Genomic DNA, 12,489 nt, shown 5'->3' on the forward strand with positions numbered 1-12,489 from the left:
TGCACAGCAACACTATGAGGAATCTTAAAGTTATTTTTGACCTGCATATTCTTTTCGGTGGGTACATTAAACAAATAAAGACGCACTCCTTCATCTGTATAACATTCAGAATGATGTTGAAAAACAATTTCATGTATTTGTTACTTCTTTGGTAGATTATTATAATTCCTTCTTATCTGGCTGTTTTAAACATTCTCTGAAAACACTGCAGCGAAAGTACTAGAACTAGGGGGGCTTAGTTAGTACCAGAGGTCTTTAATATTGAAACCAGAATTTAATTTAAAATCCTTCTTCTCACATACAAAATCCTGACTCATCAGACCCATCATATCTGCAAGAACTGAGAGTATGATATTATCCCAATAGAGCATTTTATTCTTATCCCATCTGGCCTAAGGTAAAAATTAATTTCATGATAATTCTAAAGGCTGGTAATACAACAGCAGACAGAGAAGGCAATGAAGAAACCGCCTTGATAAGAAGGAGATTTTGTTACAGCAGCATAATGTTCACAGTTCAGCTGCTGATTTAACAGTCTGCCAGTGAAAATTCAAAACCTGTCAACAAGTTATGGCATTAAATGGAAAGCGCACCTTTAGTTAATATTTAATAATTAGATTTGTGCCACTCATCAGTTATGCTGATTGTTTTTATAAGCAAAGTGCTAAAGAAGGTAAGAAAGAAACCATTAAAGCAAATTTTCCTAGTACTTAGCTCATTTAAGCAGTTCTTTTTAAAACTGTCATTCAGATACGTTTAGGTGACATCACTCAGTTAAAAACCTTCCACAACAAATTCGACTTGACTGCCCCCACTGACAGAAACAGGCAGAGAAAAAGGACATCAGAAACACAAAGCAAGACCCACCTGTGGAACAGGTGACAGCTGTTTTCATCAAACAATAGCTGACTTACTTTGGCTTCAAGTGGTTTTATACAATGCTTCATAAAATACCTGCTTTCCCCTTCAACTTTACGTCTCAGTACTTTGCTACTTTCGGTCGATTCCTTATTCACAAAGTTCGCCACAGCGAACCCGTTTGAGATTTTTCCCCCAAAGTCCTTTCTGACACAACACAAAAGGGATGTGTGTCTCCTCCCTGGGGTTGTGTTAATCCATATCAGGAGTAAAGAATCTCTCAATCCCCAAAAAGCAACAAAAAAAAAACAACCCCAACCCCCACCATAAACCTTGAGTTATTTATTGGTGCCGTGACTCTGATTTTTGGCTCCTGGGCTGGTGTGGAGTGATTGAAGAGATTCATTGCCTGCTGGCTCTGTTCTTCCTGGACCTGCTCTTAGTGTTCTTCATGGTGTTGGCTGCAGCACCATTGGGAGTGAAATCAAGAACTGCAGCTGCCCAGGATTCGGTGAGGAAACACATGAAGCAGCTTCTTCCGCTTAGCAAACAAACGAAGAAGCTTCGGGAGTTGTTCTAAGAGTTGGGAAGAAAAAAGGGATTTGTTTTGGATTGCTTGTTGGACATCTTGATTGGGACAACTCAACACTTTATTAAGGCACGCTCAGCATCTGCACAGTTTTGGACAGTTTCTTCATATTAGTTATATATAATGACTGGAAAGAGACTCCCTCATATATATATTAATAATCCTGGGTGTCATTATTTTTCATTGATCTTGCTTTGCCTGATTAAGACCAGTAATAACAGCCATATTTTGTTCATCATGAGGGACGAGGATGACATGAGTTGGTTTCTAAGGAAAAAGTCATTATTTTAGTCTTAAAAAACAGCTTCATAGTTACAAGCTACAAGAGTGAAACACAATTTATTGATGTATTAGAATAATTTATTAACATAAACCCATTTTTTCTTACAAAAATAAGTTTAACTTCAGTAGTTAAAGTTACTGATGACCTGTACATGTAGTGCAGTAAATAATACATAAGAATGTCATACAGATATTTTACTTTGGATTAAACATTTATTCACAAATCAGTTTAATCCTTAAAAATTTATGACCCTACCCTACAGCAACAATCTGTGCAGGAACCATCGAGTTGGATTGAACTTTATTGAGGGAAATTGAATAACAACTCAACAGCAACCAGGTGTTGGCTGCAGGCTGGTACCAGATGAAAATGTGTTTTAAGAATGTGTTTATTTTCATTTGGTTTTGACGTAGGTCGCAACACATTTGAGTCACACTATGAATCAGACTTGGGAGCGGCTTCTTGCTCTGAGACTTGCCCATGCTCCCCATCAGACTGAGGCCCGCACACTGGCTGTTATGGGTTAAAACAATGACTGGTGCGTCTTTGTTGTGACTTGGAGTAATTTACTGGGGTCTTAACTCATCCACAGGAATGTGAATGGGTGGGTTTCTGGTTGCATGCACTGTGTAAGAGACTCAGCTCTTTTCAAAATAAGAACTTAAAATCCCCTAAAACAAACATCACTACAAACTTTAGTTCCATAGCGTGTACTGTCATGATACTACTGGCTAGAAAGGTTTGTATACACACTGTGTAAATCATAAAGATTTATGGCAGGCTAAAAATGGTGTATAAACTTAATGCTACACATCAAAGTGGTAGATGGTTCCATCTCCATTAAAAAAGAAATCTACATATGAAAATTTTTTTACAATGAATAGATTTACTCTCCATTGCATCAGTTTTGGGCTTTGGAGATAATTTTATTTGAATATTACATTAATCATTAATGTTGGATTGTGAACTTTCCCCTGAATTAAAAGTTTCATCTGCTCTGAATCACCAAAAACAGCTTTTCTGTTTATGGAAGAAATGGGTCATAGTCTTATTTAAATGATATTAAATTAATTGAATTGTGAAGTCAAAAACCAACTAATCTTCTTCTTCAGCGAGACAGTGGCCAGTATAAGGATTCTGGTTATTTTCCTTTGAATTTCCTGACTTCTGTACAAATGTTTAATTGAATCAGCTGAACTTTTTAAATGTCCCATACATGACTGAAAAACTGCAGTAGCTGAAATAACAGTTACTTCATACGATTTATTTAAAAGTGCTTTAAATGCATAGACAGTGTTGGGGAGTAACGGAATACATGTACCGCCGTTACGTATTTAAAATACAAAATATGAGTAACTGTATTCCGTTACAGTTACCGTTTAAAAAGGTGGTATTTAGAATACAGTTACTTTGTTGAAATAAATGGATTACACGGCGGTACTTTCCTGTTTCATATTGTGGCGGGTCAGGACTGTTTGGGTTTTGTTTGACAGCTACGTTCTGTTGTTCCAGGCGGCAGCGTTACGGTTGCCATGGTTACAGGGTGACGCTCTCTCTCTCTGCGTGTTTCCTGGGTGAGAGAGGCCTTGTTGTTGTTGTTGTGCTAAGCTAATAGGCAGAATGCTACAGGTATAGCTCTAAAGAATGTAGCATCATGGGCAGTGTAGTCCGTGCTGCAGGGAGAATGGACTGCCATACACGTTATGTGTCTGTGAGCGAGGGAGGGAGAAAAAGGAAAAGTACGAGCTGTCATCGAGCAAAAACGGGAGCTGGAAGCATGTAAATATAATAATAACCACTGCAGCCAAGAAGAGAGCCTGACGAGCCCAGTTGTAAGTAAGCTATTAAGACTCGACTGTACACCGTGTTCGTGTTTTCCTCCAAAAACAATACATTTTGTTGGAGCAGCCTTTCAACGCCTCTCTCTGTCTCTCGCTAGCAAAGTTGACCCAGACAACAAAGTAAAGCTAGTTTTCGGCTACGAGCCGACACAGAACCCAACGTATTAGCCAGAGGTCCCTTTACTACGGTTCGGAGCCGCGGACCTTCAGTAACAGTAATAAATCACAGCAATAGTACATTCATGTAGTTGTAAACAGCATGATAATATATTAAGTAATCCAAAGTATTCAGAATACGTTACTCTCATTGAGTAACGTAATGGAATACGTTACAGAATACATTTTGGGACATGTATTCTGTATTCTGTAATGGAATACATTTTAAAAGTAACCTTCCCAACACTGTGCATAGACATACAGATAATCAAAGTAGAATTAATATAACACAAAAAGGGAATGAAAAGAACATTTATAGTATCTTTGAGATGTAGGTTATGTTTTTGTCTGTTTTCCTCGCAAAGTGAATTTTAAAACTGTTCTAAAGTTTCTAAAATTTTATCAACTGGTTTCTTATTTAGGCTACAAATCTAGTAGCCACAGATAGCATTAACATGTATCTTAAATCACATTTCTGGTCACCTGGACTGATATTCACTCTCATTTTAGACTGCACTAACAAGTAGAGGAGATAATTGAGCCTTTAGAGTTTAAACGCACCATTTAAAGTTAAATGGGAATTTTACAGTGGAGTAAAAATGGAATGGAGTAAAAACTGGAAATGAAACTAATTTGAGGTCTGAGAATAAACCAAAACTAAGTAAAATTAAGATCTTATATGCAACAACAATGAGATGGCTTTTCATTAGTGTCAGTTAGCTATTCAAGCTGCCCTTAATAGGGTCAACAAGGCATTTAATATACATATTTAGAAAAGAAAAACGTGTGTAATGTGTAAACACTGGTTAAAGTAGTTGTACTGTGATGTGTCTTTGTCTTTGTGTCTTTACTGCTGTGGTTTTTCCATGAATATGGTTGCACACCTTTCACAGAAAAGTTGCTAAATTCTCGTCATAACTTTTCCCATCGTGACTCTGAACCTTATTCAGGCTCTATGTAGACAAAACAATCAGGCAACATGCCAGCCTAATGTCACGGCAAAACAAAGCTTAGAGTTTCCATTTTATTTTGCCACCACTTTTATTGAGGTTTACTTATGATGCACAAGGGGGCTGAATTGTTCACGGCTCTTGATGGATACACTGGAATTTAAACTGTGACCTTTCGGTTTCCAGCAGCTTCTCTAAATCCTAAAGAAACCCTGCAAGGCTGGTTTGTTTGATGTGTTTTCACCCCTCGCAGAGCACCTGAAAGGGAAACAAATGATTTCCATTCTAGTTTTAATCATGCATGTGCCAGACTCGGAGTTCAGGCAATTCTTCCACTTCATTGCTTTAATGAAAGATGAATTATTTCTGTGGTTGCATTAAACACCCACCCATATCAGCTGTGTCTCGTGACAAACGGTAACTTATGTCTTTGATACCTGGAGGGTGATGAATGTGGGCTAAAACGAACGGTTTCTTGCCAGAACAAGATGCACACGCTCTTTGAAAAAGTGAGGCTTCATCCAAAAGTGGTTCCTAGGATGAAGGGGGAATGTTCGAGGCACTCCAGCAATTTCCTTTGCCAACAAAATTACTGAACTATGAGTTCTTGGCAACTTTATGCACCTAGTGTAATGACACCTCTTTACTTGTCTCATCCTATTAACTTGTCACATACTCTAGTGCACCTTCTCATGTTATTCGCCAAAGTTCACAGTCTGCACACTATATTGCGGACCATTTTAGGTAATATACTGAATGCCCAAAAGGCATGTTACAAGAACTTTGTTATGTGATCCCGAGTTCTTGTTTTTCTTTCATTTAAAAATAAACCAAACCGGTGCACACTAATTACTGAAAAGGACAGAAAGAAACAATATGCTAATCCAGAGATACTACCCGGAAAAGGCTTTCTATCCCAGCAGTCTTTGGTAAATATCCCCACCGCGGTGCATAAATAAAACTGCTTACCGGTGTCTTCTGGGGATGCATGCTTGGCGTATTTATTTATTCCAATTGGATCCGTCCTAAAACCTTCATTCCCGCCACAGGCAAAGTGCGCAGAGGTAAACAAGGGCAGCTCAAAGTCTTTGCATATGTCCCCCTTCTGTGCGACTTGATGAATCTGTTGTGAAGGTGAATCTTGGTGGCGTTACGTGCTCAGACTTTAAAACAAATGGCCACTGCATAAATTAAACTTCATGGGTCACAAAAATTTCTTAATCACTGACATCAAGTTATTATTGTTGTAAAATATATAGTTTAGATATGTAGATGCATGGATTTAGATATAAATACCCCGTTGTGACTCTAGTGAAAATGGATGTCCCGAGTACGATCATATGAGGCACACAGGTGTGGGTGAGCACAGAAGCCCCACCCACCTGCTGTTCAAACCTTCTGTTTGTAAGTCCAGCAAATCGAATGAAAGATGGCTCCAAGGGAGAGAAGAGGAACTAAAACATCTTGTTTCAGTCCGGTCTTCCTCCCCTCACCCCCATCATGGCAGATGGCTGCCCTTCCCTGAGCTTGTTTCTTCCTGTTATTCTGACGTTTTTCTTTCCCCCTGTCACCAAGTGTTTGCTCACAGGAGCTTGTTTGATTGGTGGGGATTTCTCTGTATTGTTGTAAGGTCTTTACATTGCTATATAAAGCACTTCGAGGTGACCACTGTTGGGATTTAGTGCTTTATAAACAAATTGAACTGAAATGAAATTGAATTCAGAGAGAGGGTGAATTAAAGGGCTGCAGCAAGGCTCCGTTTAGGATAAATAAAAATTGTTTTGGTCTGTGACTCATGCAAAGTTGTTCTAGTAGATTCCCCAAATACAAATCTGGAGCTGGAAATAATCATAACACGTCCCATTTGGAGAAAGTAGCCTCATATTTAGACTTAATGATCATTTCATGCAAACTTTTATGGCTATAGCTGAAGTAGCCAGAAAAAATTCAACTTTAGCAGCTATCCAGGAGGTGCAACAGCAACTATATTGTTGATATAATGAGCTGATTTAGCAAAATTCCTCTTTTAGGTAAAATATTTGACATCCAGGCCTTATAAACTAGTCATTGGCTGTGGAACAACAAATTAATATTTGATCCAAAAATGCTCCCTTTACTAGCACATGTGGAGGAAAGGTAGTAGCTATTCAGTCAGTCATAAAGCACATAAATAACTTTGAACGTCAGTGGTACCTGGGTGTATTAAACATTTAGCTTTAATACTTATTTTCTCAAATTGGCTGAAAGAAATCAACACTTTTTGCTGGACTGAAGGGATATTGAGCCTGCTAATTATGTTTAGTCTGCTTCATTGACCCTGACTGTGTTCTTTTAGTTTTCATATTTTAATTCATCCACACTTTGTAGCCACTTTCCCACAGCCTGTTATTTGTTCTTCTCACAGAGCCAGGCCCTGGCCCACTACAAGGGCACCAAACATGCCAAGAAGCTAAAAGCCCTGGACGCCCCGAAGAGTAAGCTCAAAGGCTCAGTGGTCACCAAGGAAACCGCCAACCAGGAGATGGCCAAGGGCATCAACACCTCACAGGTCCCCAACAACACTGAGAGGAAAGGTCTGTATTTTCCTGCCTGCATATTCCTATTTGTTGCTGTTCTTTATGTAGATGGAGCCCTTCTGTTGGGAATCATTATTAAACCTCCAAGCCTTCCTATTTGGCATTTTTGATTTGCTGCACTCAACTTGTAATCACTTTAGTACCTGGATAGACTCACTGTTGATTATATCAGCCCTGTGTTGGCTGGGTTGGCAATGAGGTAGGGCCTAAGTGTGCTTTTTGTGTTATCTAGTGCTGACAGGCAACAACACTTTGTGACAAAACATGTAATGCCCGCTCATTTGCATGAGTTGATTCCATTGGTGCAACTTACTGGGCAACTGGAAATCATTACATGGTAATCTGGCAACAAAAAAAAAAGAAAACATCAAGCTCAGGCACTTTGTTACGTGCACACCAGTATTCCTGCTGTTTACCTTGCAATATATTAACCAAAGCTGAAATGACGTGCACAATAACTTTCCACTGCTGTAATATCCTCTCTGATACATTACAAACAGATGTGAGATGTTTAGGCACTTCTAATGGATGAATCTAGACTATAATTTCTGGATTACACCTCACTTCCTGGTACAAAGCACCCTGTTGCTTTTTTTGCATCTTCCTCTTCTGGCTACTTTGCATCTGCCCTTATTCCATTTTTAATTCCAATTTTCTGGTTCACATTATCGTGTGCTGACTCTGTGTATCTTAATATTCATCATGTTGCAGCCAGGTGGCTTTCTAAATCCAGTCATCTTGGCCAGGTGTTTAGAGTCTGGGACTCTGTGGTATTCGTCTGCTTAAAACATGTTTAAAGGTAAACACAAACTAACTGCAACTTTCAGCACCAGACAGGAACCAGATGTACAATATATTAAATGGTTTTATCTTCTGTGTCCCGTATTGACCCTGTGGAGGATAACGTTTTTGGCACCTGAAAGCACTGCCGAGGAGCCCTGCCCTCTCTGTCTTCTGAAGCGTAATATTCCTTAAACTGCCTATTATTATGTCATAAAATTGGCCCAATGAAAGTCTTCCCCTTCAACTGTAACAATAGACGTTTTTTAGAGTAATTAGAAACACATTGAGCTATTCTGCTCTGGGATTAATTTCAACCTTAAACCATGTCTTCTTCCAACGTTCCAAAGTATTTAAATTAGGAGCACATTTCTGGAGTGCATTTTGCATTGTGACCTATACATATGTTGAACCTTATACAGCCCTGACGCCTGAAGTTTAAAGCACCCATGTGACATGTTTTGTGTTTTTCCCAGAGTTAGCCTCATCACTGCCTCACACATCTGCATTCTAACGTGCAGTTACTTTGAGATACCCTTAAAAAAGAAGCTTCCTCACTGCCCATTATTTTTAGTTACTTGACAGAGTCTGTGGGTTCTCATTCATCGAGGTCATGGTATTCTAAGGAGCTTGGAGGGACAGTGACTGGACTTCTATTTATACCAGGTTTTTATGCCTGGGATTCTCCACCATTTGGTTGTAGAACTGAAGAAGCTTCTCAGATGAGAGATGAAAAGTCCAGTTCAGCTTTTTTCCAAGAGCCTTAGATGACTTGACAGAGCCATTTCCTCAACTTTACATCTCAGCCACAACCCAACACTACTTTGAATCCCTTTCCCACACGTCTGAGGCAGTGTTGCCAACTCCTCAGTAAGGAAAATCACTATTGGTTGTCCTAAAAGTCGCTAGAAGTCGCTAAATGACGTCATCACCTAATTTGCATAATTGGTCATGCTAATGTAATTGTAACCTACGTTGTTGGAGAGAGAAATAACATCGTGGAAGAGACATAAAGTGACTAAAAAACGTCCTAAATGCATTTAGAATTTATTTAGAACTACAAATTAAATTTATTTTAGCAATTATTGTTTTTTTAATGTCACAATTCCAACCCTGCTCCTTTACCCGGGCTTGGACCGGCAAAAGTGACCCGAAATTGGCACTCTGGTGGAGTTACTTTGTGTGTGTGTGTGTGTATAAGTAGTTTTAAACCTTGTGATCCACAAAACAGCATAAGAGTAAAAGAAGAACTGACTGCATTACAGCACCCGCTGCTTGTTGAGAGTAAAAGCGACACACGCTTTCACGTCTTTTTTTAGCCTTTTGGGGTCTGAAAACTCGCTAAATATAGCGACAAAGTCGCTAAGTTGGCAACACTGGTCTGAGGTGAGTTACAGTTGTAATGCTTAGGGCCAACCACAAATTGTGGAACCGTTTAGCTTTTTTGTTAGCATTCGTTGATGTTACATGTTAAAAACAAGAAGAAGAACATTTGATTTAAATTTAGTGGATCCTTCCTGCTTCTCAACCAGGTCACATGAAATTTAAGTTGATACTTTTTTAAACAACATAAGCACAGCTTATATGTCCATATTATCTATATTTGTCCCATTGGCTTTGTAATTGGTAATGTGCTGATAGCTTGTTTGAATAGTCCAGTTTTGCTGCTCTGATGCCTTTTTTTAAGGTCTGCTCTTGCTCTGCTGTACATGTCCTGGTCCCCAGATTTGTATGCAGAGTTGCGTGCCTTTAACAGTGCCTGAACCTTGCTTGTCATCCAGGGTTTACGGTTGGGGTAGACCCGGACCCGATTTGAGTTCAAACTAGGATGAACTCGAGGATTTTGTCAGCCACGTGCTCTACAACCACATTTGTAGACCTTGTAGAAGCTAATTTTGTTGACTGCGCTCATGGAGAGCAGAGGGAGGTCTTAAGGGCACAACAACTAAAACTGAGCATTTCAGGAAAAGATTACAAATTTAAATAAAAAGAGGTGCAGCAATGTTTTTCCTCACATTGAAACATGCACATATTATAGTAGACTCACAAAAAATGAACCTGTTAAGCCACATACAGGCATTTTAAAGAATACTTGAGGTGAAACATTATATAACAATGTTTGAAAACTGTCAGTTCTCAGGGAGAATATCCTGTGAATCTGTTTAGGTTTGGCCCCACGATAGTCTGCGTAAGCTCCAACCCCCTCGTGGCATTTGAATTGGATCGGTAGTTAAGAAAATGGATGAGTGGAATATCCAGGTTGCTCAAAAAAGCCGGATAACAATTTTCTTCTGTATCCCCTAAAACAGTGTCATAAAAGAGCATTAACAAACAGGCAGTTTAAGCTTATATATTTCACATAGTGCACATCATGTGTTAGTCTTTAACTTATATTAAGAGCTTCACACCTGGCTGCAGTCTGTCTCGTACCCCGCAGAGTTACTTAGCTACTATACAAATGTCAAACCATTAACAGAAGCAATTTGCACTCGAGCTTCCCTGAAGCCTACCCACACTGCAGACTATCGACATTTACCGTAAGAGAGGGGATGTGATGTGATGTAATGCTAAGTCCAGCTATGACTTTGGAGGTCACACATCTGAAGGGACAGTAGTTATTAAATCTTAAATGCATTTCAGAAATTATGGCTACATTTATAATACTTATATTATGCGCTAAGTAAATTTACTTTGAGCTAAAAATCTAAGTTTCTCGTGTATTTATGTCACAAAAGAGGCGACGCACTCTGACCATCATGTTATATCTAATATTCTTAAATATTTATTGCACTGAATGTGTTTTTTCCCCCCGTCTGCTGCTGAGAATTAAATTTTGATTAGATAGTTATTCACTGTTTACTCTTTTCATGTGAACTGTGGGAAGTTCAGATTTTTTGGGAGCTTTGAGGATTCAGGACTCAGTAATTAATCAGCTGGATTTGTAAGAAATCAGGTTTTACAGAAGAGTTTTTGTGATTAATAATAATAATGGATTGGATTTCTATAGCGCTTTTCAAGGCACCCAAAGCGCTTTACAATGCCACTATTCATTCACTCTCACATTCACACACTGGTGGAGGCAGCTACAGTTGTAGCCACAGCTGCCCTGGGGCAGACTGACAGAAGCGAGGCTGCCATATTGCGCCATCGGCCCCTCTGGCCAACACCAGTAGGCGGTAGGGTAAAGTGTCTTTCCCAAGGACACAACAACCAGGACAGAGAGCCCGGGGATCGAACCGGCGACCTTCCGGTTACGCTTCCCAACCCCCTGAGCCACGGTCAGGGGGTTACCCTGAAGTCACTTAAGAATACGCAATAGCAGATATATATGTTTGAAAATAACATTTACAAAGTTAAGTTGTGAAGCATCTCCCGTCATCTTTTGCTTCCATCGAATTTTTAAATGTCATCCTGAACGAATCCCACATTAGATAATGAATTCATCAACATGTAATTTTGACAAACATTTCGACTTAATTGCTTGTCACTTTTGTCTCCACTTTTATTTCATAACACGATTTTTCCTCTCGAGCATTTCTGTCAGTCATTCAGGACAAACATGGCAGCGGCGGTTATGCGAGTTATCTGAGTAAAGCAGCAGACAGACGCACTAAAGCCCCGTTGATGAAATGTCACAATGAAACGTGTCTTCTGAAATGTAATGGCCACTGAGGAGGAATTAAACTGTAAAATAAACAATTTGGAATTTTAAAATAGACACAGCTGGAATCAACACGAAACAATAAATGTTGGACTGAAATAAGACGAGGTTGTCTTTAAACACTGATTATTTATGTTGTTCTTTTAATTCGACAATAAGATTTAATAGACTGTATCAGTAGACCACTTGTGATTATGGAGCCGTCTTCGGCTCGTGTGATTGTGGAAAAGTTGTTATTTATTTATTTTTTGTATTATACACTAGCATCCAAAGGTTTAGACATGCAAATCTGTGCAGGGAGTCCAATCTCTTGACTTTATTTATCATCTCTGTACATGACTCCTCATGTTTATCCAGCTGTAAAAACGTGTAGTCTAAATTTTACCAATTTTTTTCATATTTTGTCAATTAAAATGTTCATAGCTATCCACGTTCTATTAGTTTTGATATACCTCAACACTGGTGGATCGCATGGATGTATACAAATAAATGGCTGGTCCCGAGTCCCTCTAGCTGTGGATTCCTAATCCACAAAAAGAAAATCCAGAGACTTTAACAGTGTGTTTGGACAGAGTTGTGTGCTAATGCTGCTGACTTACTCTCACGCTTGAACCACAATGAGAAATTAGCAAACAACAGAAAAACGTAATGCGGTGAGACGTTTCCAGAACAAGCAGAATATTGTTTTTACAGACCTAAAGGTCGAATGCGATGTGCAGCTGAGGAAAACAGAAGAGCTTTGCCTTCAACATTAGTAGTTCAGTAGTAAATATCGCGTTGCAGAGTAGTCTCATG

The 12,489-nt window shown here is 39.1% G+C and overlaps 1 protein-coding gene across 2 annotated transcripts in view; it reads left to right on the forward strand.

Moving 5' to 3' along the window:
• Positions 1-12,489, forward strand: part of znf385d (zinc finger protein 385D) — a 102,528-nt gene that overhangs the window by 56,953 nt on the left and 33,086 nt on the right. For both annotated transcript variants that reach the window (XR_014876961.1, XM_085178308.1), the window contains exon 4: positions 7,082-7,250. Coding sequence is in view for 1 of the 2 variants with exons in the window: in XM_085178308.1 (XP_085034434.1) it covers positions 7,082-7,250 (169 nt within the window). In the remaining variant the exon portion in view is untranslated. The remainder of the gene's footprint in view (positions 1-7,081; positions 7,251-12,489) is intronic.

This window comes from Neolamprologus multifasciatus, chromosome 11, assembly GCF_963576455.1.
Source record: "Neolamprologus multifasciatus chromosome 11, fNeoMul1.2, whole genome shotgun sequence".
Taxonomy (NCBI): domain Eukaryota; kingdom Metazoa; phylum Chordata; class Actinopteri; order Cichliformes; family Cichlidae; genus Neolamprologus; species Neolamprologus multifasciatus.